At 41.8% G+C, this 19,497-nt stretch overlaps 1 protein-coding gene across 1 annotated transcript in view; it reads left to right on the top strand.

Annotated features, from left to right (window-relative positions):
• LOC149145505 (protein SABRE-like) overlaps positions 1-19,497 on the top strand; it is a 366,058-nt gene that overhangs the window by 277,235 nt on the left and 69,326 nt on the right. The window contains 1 exon segment of the mRNA XM_089452896.1: positions 7,827-7,899. Coding sequence (XP_089309022.1) covers positions 7,827-7,899 — 73 coding nt within the window.

Here is a 19,497-nt window from a genome sequence, read left to right as displayed (position 1 = left end):
GGGTTTCAACTAGAAGATTTGTCAGAAACTGAGAGGTATTACTGCCAAGAAATTTTTTTGTTGGGTAGGCCAATTTTGACACCCAGATTGTACTCTGATATTGCTTAATAGGAAAACCCTCGGATAGCTGCACCAGTTTTCCCACATTGGGTTTTTCCGGGGACATTAGTCCAAAAATAATGGTGTCATATGGCGTCTTTGTTTTTGTTTCTTTTAGTTGCTGATCTGTAATATGTTGAGCATGCACTAGTGTTTATTTTCAGTATTTACATTGTAAATAACTTGTTAAGGAAAATAACAAGTAGGTAGGAATAAATTAGATAAAGTGCATGGAGGGTTTCTAACTTATTAAACTTAGAAACTTCAACATGGTACCAGAGTGTGATTGCAGATCACAGGAAGACTAAAGGACATCAGCCAAGTGGAGCAATAGTAGCGAAAAACAACTATCCCGAGGTGACATACGCTGTTTCTAGCAGAGCAGCGAGAAGGAAGGGTGACACAATGCGTGCGTCATCAGGGGTGAGCCGGGAAGAGGCAGTGCAAAGGCTAAGGAAGGCAAAGAAGCCTCATGCAGAGCCACAGAGTTGTTGGGAGGGCTGAGGTAGTTGGTGGAGGAGGTCGGGTTGTTGCTGCTGGCCTTCAGGTTGCTGGGGTTTAAAAGGCTGCGGCAATATTGCAGAGTGGAGCTGGTTTGGTACTGTAGTCAGAATAGTACCTGATAGAGCAAGGCCAAAGGAGTTGCTACTGAGGGGTTCTAGCAGAGGAACCCGGATCAGTGGTGCGGTTGCACAAGATGATCAGAGTAGGGGGCATCTCAACAACGACAAATGGATTTCCAGGAGGGAAATCAGTTCTCAAAGGGAGTCCAGAAGAGAACTTCCAGACGGGAAGTAAAGACTCAGAGGAGTCAAACAGAGAACTTTTAGGAGGGAAGTAGAGGAGTATCACGACACTACACAGAGTAAGAGACCAGGATAGACTGGACGGAGCATCGAACTTCGTAGTCTGGAAGGCTAGAATCTTATCCATACTTGTTAGGAATCATGTCAAGAACTTCGCCTTGAAGGTAATAGTTGTCCCAGTCGACCCCAGTGATAATGACAGGTACGAGAAGGCAATGGCGAGGGCCAATAGCATTATCCTTGGTGGGGTCAAGGATCATGTAGTACCACACATAACCGAGAAAGAAACGACATTTGAGATGTGGGAAGCTCTCAAGAAGCTGTACCAACATACTTCTGTGTAGAGAATCAGATGAGGTCGTATCAGATGAAGAAGGGACAAACGATTGACACCTTCCTCGGAGGACTGAATGAGATACGAGATCAGTTGACTACTATAGGGGCGACACCGGATCAGGAGCTAATGGTGAGGACAACCTTGAATGCTGTTTCGGAAGACTGGGAGGTATTTGTCCAGAGCATACTGCGCAGAGGGACGCTTCGACCTTGGGACGAGATGTGGGCAGCGCTTCGCCAGGGAGAGATCAGACGATAGTCGAAGATGGGTAGCAGCAGCAGTGAGTGGATCAAAGTAAAGCAGGAGGAGGAAGATGTTGCCCTAGCATCTAAGGGAAAGCAGGAAAAGCGAAAGAAGAAAGATCTCTTCGAGATCAAGTGCTTCCACTGTGGGGAGCTAGGTCATTATGCAACCCAGTGTCCAAGGAAGAGGAGTAAGGGAGAGTCTTCCGAGACTAAGTCAACGCTAGCAAGGGTAGAGAAGGAAGTGGTGACAGATGATAACTATGCCATGAGTGCACACGCACCACTTGAGCGGAAGTGGGGAGACATCAAGCTGTAGTCAGACGGACTACAAGAGATGAGGGGCAGGATCCTCGAGATACCCATCCTCTTGGATTATACCTTGCTACAGGAGCCCCGAAGAGGAGTAGCATTACTGGCGTATGTTAGTAGAGATGGATGTGGATGGAGCAGCAGAGAGAGCTACAGTGCAGGATTCCCAATATAGCGCAAGGCTAGTAGGCTGCAACAATGCGAGAGGCACGGGAGTGTTGCACTAGTGTAGGATGGCATAGAGAGGTGTGCAACGGTGCAAGATGCAGGGAGTTGTTGTAGCAGCGCAAAGGTCAGAGAGGGAGAACTTGTCAGCGACAGAGGGAGATTCAGCATCAGGGGGTGTCTCTAGCCCAACAGAGAGGTCAGAGTTGGGATATCAGTTACTTACTTCTCAGTAATTGAGTTGCAGTGCAGTAGTGGCCAGCGCGATGCAACATGATGAGAGGAGATGCAGTGCAGATGTAGCAGTGGCAGTGGCAGAGCCATGAGCAGTGACACGAATACAGAGGGAGCTATCGTATAGATGCAGCAGTGGCAGTGGCAGAGCCGTGGGCAGCAGCCTAGCATCAAGCTACGACAGTGGTGATCATCATGGCCCACATATTTACAAAAGTCACAAAACAATTGTTGCAGTGTCTAAATGAACTTTTGAAGCGAATTACAATTATCAGTTGCTTGTTTCCTAGCCACATGACAAATAGCGCATCGTAGTGCAAGCCCCATGCTTGGTCCTATTGGGGCTTCTAGCTTCAGGGGAATTGGTCTACATCCTATAATATAGTTCACAAATATGGGACAGTGGTCTTTGTCATGCCCCCGGCATTTACAATTCAGACAACACACTTCCGCACACATCTCTGGCCATTTTAACCCATTCAAATTGCAATAGATTCAAAATAACGAGATCTATGCAATGGGGCTATTTCCAAGAGCAGCCCTTGACTTTCATTTTCCTCTGTGAAGAACATTTTTAGACTTAGAAGTCTATTCTAGATCCATTTTGGATCACACCTTCCCACTAAAAAGAACTTTTGGTCTCCAAAACACTGATGTACTGATTTGAACAGTAAATGAGAGTGCATCACCCTCTTCATTCATGGGCTACAAGTTAGTGAAAGAGACAGGGAAATGACTGTGAAGGAAAATAGAATGGAAAAATTATCAAGGTTTTATTTGAAAACATGGAATGGAAAAGGAGTAGAAATATAATGGCAAATGTAAAGGGAAATGAGGTGAATGTTTATTAACTAAAGAAGCATACTGGCATCTGAAAGGCTTGCATTGAGGATTCATTGGGATTTACAATTTTACAAAGGGAAGAAAATATTGGTTGTAATGAATATGGACTTATTCACATGATTCATCATAACACAGGGACCGATGTCGGATGATCAGTGAGGAGTATTGCTAGAGCACAATCCTTGCTAAGAGGGAGTGTTGATTTGGAGTAGCATCGGATGTGTTCTAGCCACAATATTTGGTGGAGAGGTTGGGGCACATGAGATCTCCAATACCCAGAAAGGGTTGGGCAGATTCTAAACAGTTTGAGAAATATTAAAATAATTAATATTTTTAATGCAGCCCCTAAGTCTAAACTTAGGGAAATTAAAATATTAATGTGGATTAATATAAAACTGTGTTGGAATGGTCCAAAAGACATAGATCAAGCCAGATCTAATCTTAGTCGTTGATTAGGGACTTAATCTCGGCCGTTGATATGTCAACGGGAAAAGTATAAGAGAAGGCTTGAGGGTCACTTGGTGAGCACACCAGAGTGATTAGTCATTCTATTCTCTAGAGCAGGGTTTGCTAAGAGAGGTAGAATCAGTGATTGAAGTTGCAGCTGAGGGGCAGTGAGTATAGAGAAACAGAGAGGCAGAGATAGTGCGGGGAGATTAGCGTAGAAGCCAGAGAGAGGGACACAAAACCAACCAGGGCTCATGCAGGGCCACACAGAAGCATCCAGGAGCCGTGCAGTGCTTCAGAGAAGCCAGGGTTGTTGACGTAGATGGCCAGAAGGCTAACGCAGGGCCTCCTGAGGCTGGTGCAGGCCCATTCAAGGTGATGCAGGGGTTTCTGGGGTAGATTTGTGCGTGTAGCTGCCAGAAGGATTATCCGGGGTTTCAGCTAGAAGATTTGTTAGAAACTGAGAGGTATTATTGCCAAGGAAATTCTCTGTTGGGTAGGCCAGTTTCGGCGCACAGATTGTACTCTGATATTGCTTAATAAGAAAACCCTCAGATAGCTGCACCGCTTTTCCCACATTGGGTTTTTCCGGGGACATTAGTCCAAAAATAATGGTGTCATGTGGCGTCTTTGTTTTTGTTTCTTTTAGTTGTTGATCTTTAATATGTTGAGCATGCACTAGTGTTTATTTTTAGTATTTACATTGTAAAGAACTCAGTAAGGAAAATAACAAGTAGGTAGGAATAAATCAGATAAAGTGCATGGAGGGTTTCTAACTAAGTAAACTTAGAAACTTCAACACTCCTTGAGTGGGAATCAAAGGTCCTCACTCATATTCATCATATACTCCATTCTACAAAGAGTAAGACATTGATCTACCAAGAGGTGGTCACTTAAAATCATACCTTTTTCACCTTTTCCTAGGTGTAGCCAAGTTGGGTCACCTAGGGCATCATTTTCCTAGAAAACTATCCATCCAAAAAGTTTGATCTCCAAGCCTCTCCTGCATTGTTGTCTCCTCAAGGCCTCCTCCAAATTTGAAGCCATTTTGATGGTGTAGTTGTGAGAAAAGCCAAGCCCTAGCTTCAAGATCAAAATTTGCCCTAGTATCCCTAAGGCTAGTGCCTCGTACGATCAATTCAACACCTATAAGTGAATATTCCTTTTTTTATCCTTTCCCCTACCTTGTCTAGGTTAAGGACACCATTGGTTGCTAAACTCCTTCCTCCTGACCTAGACCGGGTCCACTTGGTCCGTGTGGTCTCATTCCTTTGAAAGACAATTCTTCAAGAACCATCTGGGATACCAATTTCAATAAGGATTTTAGGGATTGGGAATCTCCTTCACAAGTCATATCCCATAACCCTAACCCTCAAAACCTCCCTTCCTTTCCCTAAAAGACATTGTACGTTGCTTAGAAAGCAAGCAAGCTCCATCCTTCAAGCTCTTCTAAGAAGGGGATTATTTGGGTCACTCATATCCATTCATTGATTTATCCTTCATCGATGACTCCATAATATACCGAGTCTCCTCCCATTGGTGAAAGTCCGTAAATCTAAGTTGCAGGAAACGTGGCTAGGCTCTGTTTCCGTACGGAAACGAAATGGAAATGGGGAAACATGTACCATACGGCCCAGAAACTCGTTTCCGGCCATACTGACCTGTTTCTCGAGGAGGAAATGTGGCCAATATGGTCGGAAATGAGTTTCCGGATCGTACAATGGAGTTTCCTCATGCAAATTGACTTTTTCTTATGTTTTTTTCATTATTTGGTTATCGATTTTTTTATTGGGCGACTAAAGTGGCTTCTAAATTTAATCATAATGTTTAAATATAATAAATTATAATGTATCATGTATGCTTTATGATTGCACATAACATTTCTTAAATATCCTAAATTCTAATATATATATATATATATATATATATATATATATATATATTCGCATTTCCCCGTTTCCAAAATTTGGGGAGGTCGCGTTTCGTACCCATGCCCGTTTCGGAAACTCGTACCCGTTTCCCCATTTTGTGCAACTTAACCGTAAATAGAAGGGAGCCTTAAGTGAGGTGACAATGGGCTGAGTATCCATTCTAGCATTTGCCCTTTAGGGATCCCCTTTAGGCCCCCTGCTAGTTTGAGCGGTAACAAGGCCAATGGCCCCAGAGCTTGAAGCATTGTTTTTGGACTTTATAGGCCATTTAGAGCCTCATCGATTATGTATTTTGTCGCTGATATGTAATATGTATTGCACTCAGTGCCATTTTGATATATTCACCTTTACATGGTATATAGATGAGCAAAATTTGCATATTTTGTTTCTATTGGTTTGGAATCATGGTTTTAAATCTTAAAAATAGTTTTTTTCCATTAAAAATTAAATATTTCGTATATTTTTTTAAAAACCGGTTCATTGAGATCTGACGAGTCCCAGTTCGAAACCCAGTTTGATAAGTGGACCTGCCTAGTCACCTGTTTTGGTTTTGAATACTATGCTTCATAGTAGATGGGGCAGGTCATCATTAATGCTTTAATTGATCCCTAGAGTCCAAAAGTAATGATACTATAATGATTAATCAAATGAGTACATGGCTCATTTTAAGTCTGACTTATTAGACTGATTTAGCCACATCCAGGACTCTGAAGTTTGTCTGTCTGCTGAATGGCATGAACCACAGCTTTGATTTAATGTTTTTTTATCAGTTGGCTCCATTGGGTGGCCTATAGGGTTCAATCAGTTGGCACCACTGGGCAGCCTTTAGGTTTCAATCAGTTGGCAATGTTGAGCAGTCTTTTCTCACTCTAGTTTTCACTCTTAGAGTAACCCAGTTCCTCACTCTGGATGTCCAGAACAATAGGGTACAGTCCTATTTTGGATATATGCAGAAATGTTGAAATACTCCATAGTTGTGCTGAAAGTTGAAAAACACCCGAATTTCTATCTTCTGTGAGTGAGGTCAGATTGATGTTATTCCATCACCAAACATAGTAAAATGAGATTTCCACTTTAACTTTTAATTAATGTTAAAATTAAAGTTAATGAAGGTAAAATATAAATAAAGATCAACGCAAGGTAAGAATTAGAATTAAAAGCTAAATATAATTCCAGAATGGTTGTTGGCTATTTGACATGACTTGGTTGAAGGTGGTTGACTGGATGATGAAGAGGCTAAGGTTTCTTGAGATTTGGATCACTGGACAGCAAATGCTTCTTTTTGTTATTTTCTGTTTCTTCAGTGAGCTAACTGATTCAGGTTCTGAGCCACTCCATCCCACTCCTCTGGGTCATGTTTGACCAAAAAGGATCAAAACTGGCCTGTTCTGATAATATTGATTTTAAATGGCATATGATAAGAGATGTTGAATCTGTCAATGTGTTGGAAAATTAAGTTTGAAGAGTGCGATCTTTTTCAAAGTTATTTGAGAAACTTGTTACAGTATCATACTTCAATGATGATATAGGTCATCACATCTCTTATTTAATTTGGTAGGCAATGCAACGAACTAGATTATTTGTCTACTAGGCAAGGTGATTGGAGTTCTTTCCTCCTAATTTTTCATGGTGGGAAAACATTTACAAATGGAAATAAGCAGAAACATTTTCCAAGTCCTTTCTCATTCCACAAATCTGTGCACTCAGATGAATATAAAATTTATATATTTGTGATTTTAATACATGGCAAACAATCAATAACTCAAATTTATATACATGAAATTTAGGATTTTTTTTTTAATATATTCTGAAATTGATGCTTTTCCATCTGTTTATATGTATTGCTGTTTTATCATTTCCTAAATTTTGTAAATTTCGTTTCTGAAATTGCTTTGTTTTTGGAAATCTTTGCTATTTTCTGTTTCAGTTAACATGCCTTAAATGCTTTCCTATGAATTTGCATTTGGTGAAATGTGCATTATTTACATTATTCCTCGTGTTTGTTTCCATTGTTAAATAAATGGAAACTTGGCATCTAGCATTTATGATTTGTCCAAGGTAAATGGAAATTAATAGGCAGTTTTTTAATTTGCTGAGCATAATTTGTTCTTTTTCCAGGAAGTTCACTCGGTCCTTTAGTTCTCACCCTTTAGTAGATGCTTTACTGTTATGCATGGCTCAACATTGTTAATGAAGAAATTTCTATCCATTCCATTCTCATATTTATTTGAATGTTTTGGTTGTTGTTTTGTCTTTCCTTAACTTTGGAATGAAGAATAGCCACATCTGAGGAATGGAGCCCAATAAATTGCATTGTTCTTGTGCAAACAGAAAATTTCATTCAGATTTTATATAAAATTTTTGTAAATGAATGTGATGTTCCAATATTGACATTTTGTCTTGATTCCAGAGATGTCATGCTTCGTGTGGATGCAAAACAGGGAGCCCCAAAGGATGGCAACTCTCCTCTTGAGCTTTTTCAGGTCACTCACTTTCCTTAATTGCCCACATATGCTGTTTTTTTTTTCCTCTCTTGGAATGAAGTACAAACCCTTCCACAATTAAGCTTCATTATAAAAAGAAACAGTAACTGTAAGACAATGATGCAACTAGAGATCAGTTGAGGCATCCATTGGGCATTGCAATGAGCATTTACAAAACAAGTTACTCACCCTTCTCTGATCTGTCCTGTCCCTCAGTAAACATGAAAGGACGTTGTGTATAGTTGTGTGCTACCATTTGCACCTATCAAAATTCATATAATGATATCTGACATCTGTGCATCCAGACCAGTACAGGAAAATTGTTTCTTATGCATTTTTGATAAAAGAATATAAAATGATGTGTTTTTATAATTTGAGTTTTTTCATGCAAGTCTTTTCTTCTTAGTATTATTCTCTTTGTATTATGCAATTCTTTTTCGTAATATGTTTTATATTGCATAGAAAGGCATCCGATGGATGTAGTAGAAGATGCTTAGGGGAGAAGTAAAGCCTTAGAAAAAAAAGGGATTGGATTCATTAGGGATATTTTGGATGACTTCCATACTTTGTAAGTCATTGTGTTCAATTACAATGTTGTGGATGTCAAACACTGGATTGCAATTTGTGTTTCATACTGAAGTGTTATTTCATATATGTCTAGTTTACACTATAGATGCATATTTCTCATGTAGAACGCCACCCTCACAGTAACATAACTGTTGTCCCACACGCCCCCCTTGTGTGTTTACTTGCACCCTGTTAAATTTCAAATACCGGCCAGATTTATTTTCTCACGACAATTTATTTTATCCCCAGCAATTTATTATTTACCCAAATAAACTCTGAATCACCTAAAATAAAAATACCTGGTATTTTAACTTCTAGAAATAAATGTGTTGTGGAAATTGACTTAGAGAGATCAATCACACATTGGAAAAATAATTCACCCGCAACAATTTTTTGTCATCTATTAATCTGGAAAATCTGAGTTTTCGACCCATAGAGATTCAAGGAAAAATACAATATTCGGAACCTGTAACTTGTCTCCCACATAATGAATTCGGCCTCAAGGAAATCAGCCTCCGGAAGAAATCAGCCTAGAGAAATCGGCCTGAATAATTAGCCAGTAAAATCAACATACACCCGAAGTATGTGCCACTACTGCGCACTAGGGAAATCTCAACCCTCCAGCAATTGGACTTCCTCCAGTTCAAATCAGTCTTTCTCCAGCAACTTGGCCTTGCAATCTCCCCCACTCAGCTTCCTGGATTCACCCTTAATCAACACACACTTCTCCCTCTCTGCACTCCCGGTCCACTAAGCCACTCATGTCGCACACATAGAGAAAATTGCTCTTTATTTGTGATGACTCACTCACTTGAGTTTTGTGTGTCTTCACATCTTCGCTAGGCTTCTTTTGTAATCTTCATTAAGCCCAAATCCCTAATCCTAATCTCCCTTCTAGAACATCTAGGGGATTAATAATCCAGACTAATTAATCGAATTTAATTATTGTATTTTTCCTAAGTAAGACTTGGGAAAGAAGACATAAATCATTTACTCCACCAAGCAACCACTTAGAAGAGGTAAATAATGTCTTCCACATGCTAAGACACCAAGCCTATGTAGAAGACCTTTCGAAGCGACTACAAGCTTCAACACTCCCTCCTAGCGAGGAAGGCATTCTCCACCAACCCCAACTTATCTTGGTACTTCAGAAATTTCCCTTTTGTTAGAGGCATAGTGAGAACATCTGCCCCTTGCTCCTTTGTAGAAATGTACCGCAATCTCACAACACCTCTTTGGACCCTATCTCTAACGAAGTGATATTTGATCTCAATGTGCTTAGAGCGATCATGAAACACAGGATTCTGAGAGAGCTTAATGCAACTTTGATTATGACAGTGAATCACTGTTGGCCCCATCATAAGATCAAATAGTCTTGCAAGCATCTTGCAAAGCCACACTGCCTTGTTGAGTTGGGGTAGCATCGGATGTGCTCTGGCCACGAAAATTGGTGGAGAGGCTAAGGTACATGAGATCTCCAATACCCAGAAAGGGTTTGGGCAGATTCTAAATAGTTCGAGAGATATTAAAATAATTAATATTTTTAATGGAGTCCCTAAGTCTAAACTTAGGGAAATTAAAATATTAATGTGAATTAATATAAAACTGTGTTAGAATGGTCCAAAAGTCATGGATCAAGCCATATCTAATCTTAGCCGTTGATTAGAAACTTAATATCGGCCGTTGATTTGTCAACGAGAAAAGTGTAAGAGGAGGCTTGAGCATCACTTGGAGAACACACCAAGTTTATCAAGATTTCGACTTTCTGGGGCAGGGTTTGCTGAGGAAGTCGAGAGAATGATCAAAGTTGCAGCTGAGGGGCAGTGAATATAGAAACAGAGAGGCAACGATAGTGCCGGGAGGATCAGCGCAACAACTAGGAAAGCTAACGCAGAGGGCAGAAGCCGGAACTGCTGGGAACAACCGAAACTGCATGGAATAGCCGGAACTGCCGGGAACTGTTGGAACTGGCGGGAAAGCTGACGCAGAGGGCAGAAGTCGGAACTGCTGGGAAAGCTGATGCAGAGGGCAGAAGCCAGAACTGTTGGGAACAACCGGAATTGCTGGAATAGCCGGGAAAGCTGACACAGAGGACAAAAGCCGTAACTGCCGAAAAGTTGACGTAGAGGGCAGAATAGGAGGTTTGAGGGTCACTTGGAGAACACACCGAGTTGACCAAGATTTCAACTTTCTTGGGCAGGGTTTGCTGAGGAAGTCGAGAGAGTGACCAGAGTTGCAGCTGAGGGGCAGTGAATACAGAAGCAGTGAGGCAACGATAATGCCGGGAGGATTAGCGCAACAACCAGGAAAGCTGACACAGAGCGCATAAGTCGGAATTGGCAGGAACGACCGAAACTGCCTAGAATAGTCGGAACTGCGGGGAATAGCAAGAACAGCCAGAATTGGCAGGAAAGTTGACGCAAAGGGCAAAAGCCGGCACTACCGGGAACAACTGAAACTGCCGGGAAAGCTGACACAGAGGGCAGAAGCCAGAACTACCAAGAAAGCTGACATAGAGGACAGAAGCCGAAACTGCCGGGAAAGTTGACGCAGAGGGCAGAAGATGTTGACACAGTCCCTAGAAGATGATGCTGGGGTTTTTCATGGGGCAGATTGGAGCTGAGGAGCTGCCAGAGTGTTTACCTGGGGATTCAACCAGAGCCTCTATCTACGAAAGAGAGGTACTATTGCCGAGTCTATTATCTGTTGGGGGAGTCGGTTTTGGCACCCAGATTGTATTTAGGAATTGCATAATAATAAAACCCTCAGATCGCTACACCGATTTTCCTATATTGGGTTTTTCTGGGGACATTGGTCCAAAAACAACGGTGTCACTTGTGTGCTTGTTTTGTTTCCTTCAGTTAATGATCTGTAATGTGTTGAGCATGTACTTGTATTTATTTCCAGTATTTACATGGTAAATAACTTGTTAATTAACATAACAAGTAGGTAGGAATAAATCAAAAAGTACATGAAGTGTTTCTAACGGGTTAGACTTAGAAATTCTAACATGGTATCAATGCGTGGTTGCAGATCATAGGAGAACTGAGGACATCGACTGAACAGAGCAACAACAATAGAAAACAGTGGTCCCGAGTGACAGAAGCTGTTCCTAGCAGAGTAGCAGTAGGGAAGGGGTGACGCAGTGCTTGCGTAATCAAGATTGAGCTAGGAAGAGGCAACGCAAAGGCTGAGGGAGGCAAAGGCAGGCTCACACAGAGCCACGAAGAGGCCAGGAGGGCTGACACAGTTGGTTGAGGAGGCTGATTTGCTGGTGCTGGGATTGCGCAGAGGCTAGGAGCTCTAACCTTCAGTTTGTTGGGGTTTAGGAGGCTGTGGGTAAGTTGGAGAGTGGAGCTGGTGGGGTAATGTAGTTAGAATAGTACCTAACAGGGCAAGGCCACGGTAGTGGGAGTTGCTGTTGAGGTGGATTTCTAGCCAAGGAATCTAGTTCAGTGTTGTTGTTGCACAAACGATCAGAGAGGGGCAACTTGATGTTGGCAGAAGGATTTCTAGGTGGGATATCAGGACTCAGAGGGAGTCCAGAAGAGAACTTCCAGACAGGAAGCAGAGAGACTCAGCAGGAGTCGAATCGAGAACTTCCATACAAGAAGTGGAGAGACTCAGCAGGAGTCAAACTGAGAACTTGCAGACGGGAAGTAGAGAGAATCAACAGGAGCCAAACTGAGAACTTCTAGGCGGGAAGTAGACTTAGCAGGCGTCGAATAGAGAACTTCTAGGCGGGAAGTAGAGAGACTCAGAGGAGTCAAAAGGAAGAGCAGAGAGATGGCCATGAATGGGCTGAGGGATCAGGATAGGTTGGATGAGGCATCCAGCTTTGTCATCTGGAAGCCCGAAATCCCTTTTGTTCATTATGCCATGAGTGCTCATGTGCCACTTCAAAAGAAGTGGGGAGACATCAAGCTGTAGTTAGGAGGACTACAGGCGATGAGGAGCAGGATCCTTGAGGTACCCAGCCTCTTGGATTAGACCTTGCTACGGGAGCCCCAAAGAGGAGTAGCAGTACTGACAATGTCAGTAGAGACAGATGCGGATGGAGCGACAGAGAGAGCTACAGTGTAGGATTCCCAGGACAATGCGAGGCTAGTAGGCTGCAACAATGCAAGAGGCACGGGAGTGTTGCACAAGTGTAGGATGGCACAAAGAGGTGTGCAGTGGTGCGAGATGCATGGGGTTGTTGCAGCAACACAGAGGTCAGAGAGGGAGCACTTGTCAGTGACAAAGGGAGCTTCAGCATCAGGAGTGTTTCTAGCTTGACGAAGATGTCAGAGTTGGGAGATCAGTTATTTACTTCTCAGTAGCTGGGTTGCAGCGCAACAATTAGCAGTGGTAGTGCTATGGGCAGCACGATGAAGCATGATGAGAGGGGTCGCAGTGCAAATGCAACAGTGGCAGTGGCAGGGCCATGGGCAGCAGCAACATGGATGCAGAGGGAGTTGCAGTATGGATGCAACAGTGGCAGTGGCAGGGCCATGGGTAGCAGTACAGGTTGCAACAGTGTAAAGGATGTTGGGCAGCAGGCCTAGCATCAACATAGGGACCAATGCCAGATGATCAGAGTGATGCTCAGTGAGGAGTATTACTAGAGCATGGTCCTCGCTAAGAGGGAGTGTTGATTTGGGGTAGCATCAGATGTGCTCTAGCCACAAAAATTGGTTGAGAGGCTAAGGCACATGAGTTATCCAATACCCAGAAAGGGTTTGGGCAGATTCTAAACAGTTTGGAAGATATTAAAATAATTAATATTTCTAATGGTGTGCCTAAGTCTAACCTTGGGGAAATTAAAATATTAATGTGAATTAATATAAAACTGTGTTAGAATGGTCCAAATGTCATGGATCAAGCTAGATCTAATCTTAGCCATTGATTAGGGACTTAATCTCGGTTGTTGATTTGTCAACGAGAAAAGTATAAGAGGAGGCTTGAGGGTCACTTGGAGAACACACTGAGTTGATCAAGATTTTGACTTTCTGGGGCATGGTTTGTTGAGGAAGTCGAGAGAGTGATCAGAGTTGCAGCTGAGGGGCAGTGAATACAAAAGCAGAGAGGTAGAGATTGTGCCAGGAGGATCAATGCAACAACCGGGAAAGTTGATGTAGAGGGCAGAATCCGGAACTGCCGAGAACAGACGGGACTGCCGAGAACAACCAGAAACTGCCGGAACTGCCGAGAACAGACAGAACTGCCGAGAACAACCAGAACTATCGGGAAAGCTAATGTAGAGGGTAGAAGTCGAAACTGTCGAGAACTGCCGGCACTGCCAGAAGTTTCGGGAAAGTTGACGCAGAGGGTAGAAGAGGCCGATGCGGTCCCTAGAGGCTGACGCTGGGGTTTTTTGCGAGGCGGATTGGAGCTGAGGAGCTGCTGGAGTGTTTATCCGGGGATTCGACCGGAGCATCTTTCTTCGAAGGAGAGGTACTACTGCCGAGATTATTCTCTGTTGGGGGGAGCCGGTTTTGGCACCCAGATTGTATTCAGAAACTGCATAATAAGAAACCCTCAAATAGCTGCATCGGTTTTCTTGCATTGGGTTTTTCTGGGGACATTGGTACAAAAACAACGGTGTCACTTGTGTGCTTGTTTTGTTTCCTTCAGTTAATGATCTGTAATGTGTTGAGCATGTACTTGTATTTATTTTTAGTATTTACATGGTAAATAACTTGTTAATTAACAGAACAAGTAGGTAGGAATAAATCAGAAAGTACATGAAGGGTTTCTAACAGGTTAGACTTAGAAATTCCAACATGCCTCACAACTCACCATACTCGCTTTCATGTACTCTGCCTTTGCTGAACTAAGTGCCACTGACTGCTGCTTTCTGTTGAACCATGAGATCATGGATGATCCCAAGTTGAAACAACATCTGGATGTGGACTTTCTGTCCACAACACTTCCCTCTCAACTCAGACATATCTCTATCCAGATTCCAAAGTCTACCCTATCTCACACGTACCTCAGCACATGCTTCGCTGCCACCCATTGAACCTTTCTCAGCTCCACCATGAACTGGTGGAGTGTGTTCACATCAAAGCATATATCTGACCTAGTCATGACAAGATTCATCAAGGAACTTATCAGTACCCTCTACAATGTGGGATCAACTAATTCATCTTCATAGGCACTTTTCTTCTTTAGGTTAGTGATTATCAGTTTAGACATAGGCATGCAATCCTCCATCCTAAAACTCCTCAATGTCTCAAATGCATACTTGCCCTGTCCAAGGAATATCTATCATGGCTGCTACCACACCTCTAATCCCAAAAGTACTACATCAAGCCAATGTATTTGATGTTGAAATTTGAAGCAAGATCCTCGTTGCACATCCCTATGAGCTTCTCCGATCCTGTCAAGTAGTGGTTGCCCACATAAAGTACCAAGATGAGCGACTCACCCACAACATGTACATAGTACAAGTTGGGATCTTCCTCAGTCTTAAGGAAACCCAGCTCAGAAGATATCTATCGATCTTGGCATACCATGCATGCAGAGCTTGTTTCAACCCATAAAGGGCCTTCTTCAACTTGCATACATGGGAATTTCTCCCGTACACTTCAAAGCCTTGAGGCTGCTCACTATGTAGATCTTCCTTAATTACTCCATTGAGGAAAGAAGTATTCACATCAATTTGATGTAACCTCCACCCCATCTCTGAAGCAATGGACGTAATTTCTCTAATGGATGCATATCTGGTGATAGGTGCGAATGTCTCCTCGTAATCCACTTCCCCCTTCTGGGAGAATCCTCTCACTACGAACCTCGTTTTATACTTCTCGTTACTGCGGTCAATTGCATGTTTGATCTTATAGATCCATGGAGAAGTGACCATAGACTTTCCCTCTAGTGTCGGTGCTATATCCCATACATCATTGCTCATGATGGAGCTATACTCCTCTATCATGGCATCCCTCTAGACTTGCTCATTTATAGCCTCCTCAAAAGTGGAAGGCTTAGACTCGCTGATGCTGCTCAACAATGCTAAATAACTGGAAAATCTTGTAGATGGTCTACTCAGCCTTAAAGTGTTGCGAGGAGCCTCCACATGTTCCTCAAAATTTCTAAAGTTCAGCTCGACCCATCTCGACCTCCCCCTGGTAGAGCTCGAAGGAATATTGAACTCATCTTCTGAATTTGCTGAGTGTGTGCTTGCTGTTGGTTCTTGTTCAAACTTAGGAGCTTCTCGCCCTCGCTCCTAGCCCCTTCTCATGAGGTCTTTTAAGGGTGCTAACCTCATCAAATCTGACATCTTGACTCAAATCAACAAGTACTGCTGGAGAAGTGATATCATTAAGACAAGAACTCTACAAGATGAAGATATCAAAAGAAGATGGGATAACCTCATACTTTATGAGGGTATCAGAAATAAGAGACCAACTATAAGAGTTGGGAGAAATAATGCCTGATAAAGAAATGACAACCATAGCGCTCAATGCAGTACCCAAGGAATGAGGCAACTTTACATCAAACATATATGGAAAGAAGGAAGCTACCCCATTCAATGAACTTTGGTCATTGTGTAGAATTGAAGAAACCAGGTTGAAAGCAAAAAGTGATGTAGGATCAAATGAGAAAGTCCAAGCATTTTCTGCCATGACTAAGAGGAAAGGAAAGTTTGGGAAATTTGGTCCTTAGAAAAAGAAGAAGAATATGTCAAAGATCCATTGCTATGGCTGTCAAGAATATGGGCACTACAAGGGAGATTGTCTGAAGCTCAAGAAGGACAGCAAGAGGAAAGAAAGAAATGAAGTTCATATCATCGAAGAAGTGGAAGAACTTGATGAGAAGAAATCCAAAGGGATAGATCTTCACTATTAGGGTTTCTCCAATGCATAGCAAGGAGAAGTAGGAGGTGGAAAGATCTCCACCATGGCAGTCAAGATGAGAAGTATTATGACGAGATGTATCTTAGTAGAAGATGGCATCATACTAGAAGCATACTGTTAAAGCAAGAGCTCATGACATCGCTAGGAAAGCTTGAAAGAATAGCTGAAGTCGAAGTTTACAAAGATGTAGTAGTTATCATATAAAAAAGGTAGCCTTTGGCAACCTCATTGAAATCATATATAGTACATATGATTGAAAGAAAGTCATCTAGCATGATAGAAGGAGTTCATCATACATCATCATCATTAGGAAGGAGCATTTGCAGGATGAGGATAATCAAAATCCTCTGTTGGAATCTTCATTAGAAGGTTCACCTCTCTTGGAAGAAGCAAGTGTCTTGCTGAGAATTCCACCTTGTATGGGATTCATTGTTTAGAAGGATGATGGTATGGTGACAAAGGAATGCAACATGTCGAGATGGTTGAAGTACTCTCAATCAAGAAAAGGAAGTTGTTGAAGGAAGCCTAGATGACCAAAAGAAGGAAAGAGGTATTTATGCATGTATTTAATTGAGTCATGTCATCATATGGTTGCATGGGTAAATGCTCTATCTCATGAGCATGATCAAAGACAATGGATCTCCTCCTTTGGGAAGATGCATGAAGGCATGGTTCACATATTGACTAGATGAAATCAACATAACATGTCCTCATATGGAATATGTAGTGGTTGACAAAAATGAAAGAACAATGTATGTAAAGTTCTTGGGAAACAATATGTGAAGAAAGAAGGAAGATATCATAAAAGATGCAACTACGGTCATAGGAAGTCAACATTCGATGATTAGAAGAATTGATGATGACATCTCCATAGGGAAGAAGACCATGATAAGGTCTGTGAAGAAACAAGACCCTTGACACATGAAGTCTTGGAGATGTATTTATGAATGTGCTGGATGTTGTAGGCAAGCTAGGCCATTGCAAAAGGTAACTGTGATATATGTTCATTTTTTATTTTAAACATCTGGATGGGTTGATACAGGGCTATTGAAAGAGGGTTGTAGATGTTACCTACAACTAGCACTCATGTGGTTGGATGAAAGATCCTAAAGGAAGCATGAATTGGAGGAGGTAGCAGTATGAAGAAAAGCCAGATGTGGACTAGAGGATCACTGTCCGACAGAGAGAAGGATGACATGACTGATGTGACTTGTGAAGGAAAGTGATGGATGGCCGATGTCCTATGAATAAGTCCTAAAAGATGAAGGCTTCATAATGTTAAAGATGAATTTCATGACATCAAAAGGAGGAGCCCCACAGGCAGTTGATAGTCTCATGATCTCCACCTAGAGTAGATTGCTGCTGGTAACAAGTCCCTGGTTAAGAGGGAGCTTGGACAAGTCTCTGAATAAGAGGGAGCTTGGGTAAATTCCTTTTATAGGAATGGGTAGATTCCTTCATAGGAATTGGTATATCCTCCCTAGTTGAGAGGGAGAGATAGACACATCATTCTTGCCTTCACTTTGGAAGAAAGATTGGAGGATTAGGTAAGCATCTAGCATCTGATACTCTTTGAGGATGAGATAGGGCATCCAAAATAAGAGTAGTCGTAGAGGACCAATATTTTTTGAGGACTGGGAATCCAAGAAAAGAATAGTGCTGGAAGGACATACTCTGTGAACACCTAGGTGGGGTATGTGCCTTGAGAGACAATGATGATGGTGTTTATAAGTCATTGGTCTCGCCAACATTGTACTATGATCTTGTGGAGAGATAGAGTTGTTAGTCAAGGTCTTGCTATGTGACAATGCTAGATGATATGATGCTATATAGATGGGTCACCAATCTGACTCTTCTTATGAGAATTCTTCAGATTGAAAATGCCCAAGTACCTTGTATGGACTATGAATACCTCCCTAGTTAAGAGGGAGTGTTGAAATATGTAACTAGGTTTAGTCTTCATAATGACAAATGTAATCGTGTTTTTATTTATTTGATGTAATGAGAAAAATAATTTTATTATTGTTGATCATGAGGCATGGGTTTCATGCTCAAGAGAAATTTATTTTATAGGTGAAGCTCCCATTGTGAGCTCTTAGGGCTTGTCATTGAGTCTACAAGTCATTAAGTCATTGTCGTGGATGAAAGACCCATTTGGGGCATGTTACCTATTGTAAAGGAAAATTATTTGAGTCAAATAGAGTTAAAGGACCCTCCAAGACCAAGTCAAAATGCAAGCAGCAAGTCGGCCTTCCAAATATGATAAGTCAACCTAGAAACAGTGACAAGTCCACCTAATTTGAAGCGACTAGAGGCCTATATATAGGGCATTCAACCTCGTTCAAGGAGACACACTTCACATATCAAAGAGTTTGATAAAAATGTCAAGAAGTAGCATCAAATCAAGTGAAGAAGAGGAAGTCAAGAAGGAAGAAAGATTGAAGTAGTTTGGGTTTGTTTGGGGCTATTCCTATTCACACGTGCGAGGAGACTAGGGCACATCCTACTGCAGCAAATAAAAAAGACAGTCACTTCAAGAAGGCCAAAACAAGACAAGAAAAGATCTATCTTGTATGCCGAAGTCACAAAGAGACTAGCTCAAGTCAAGCGAAGGAGAAGAAGGGCCAAAATTGCCCTAATCTTGTTACACATGCGAAAGTTGTAGTCAACTGTAGGAGGTCGAGAGTTGCAGGAAGAGATGCCGAAAATTTCAGACTAGTGTTGCAGGGCCGAAAGTTAAGGATGAAGGAGAGGTTGCAACAATATCAAGAAGAGGTTGATTTTGACTTGACGCGGTTTGACTTGGTCTTGGAATTCGTGAATGGAAGATTTCATAAGAAGAAGAATTCCTGTGGGTTTTCCTCTCAGAGTTGGAGAGGCTTTGGCCCTAGATTACCGCCTATATCTTGTCCTTTGTCTTATTGTTCTTTATGGTTTAGTTGTTGTTTGATGAAGAAAAGACTAATATTAAACAAGTGTAAGAAGAAGCTAATTAAGTGAAGTAAAAAATACACCACAAATAATTATCAAAGTAAGAGAAATCATCTATGTTGTTGCCCCTAGATTTCTCAACAATCTCCACTCTAGAAACATCTTGAATCTTCCTTCTAGAAACATCTTGAAGATTCCTTCTAGAAGCATGTTGAATTTTCCTCCTAGAAACATCTTGAAAATCAATGATTGAGATTAG

Source organism: Pinus tabuliformis, chromosome X, assembly GCF_031772625.1.
Source record: "Pinus tabuliformis cultivar Carrire ecotype Pingquan chromosome X, CPIR1, whole genome shotgun sequence".
NCBI lineage: Eukaryota > Viridiplantae > Streptophyta > Pinopsida > Pinales > Pinaceae > Pinus > Pinus tabuliformis.
The sequence above is the reverse complement of the archived record's forward strand: the minus strand, read 5'-3'. Positions and strand labels throughout refer to the sequence as shown.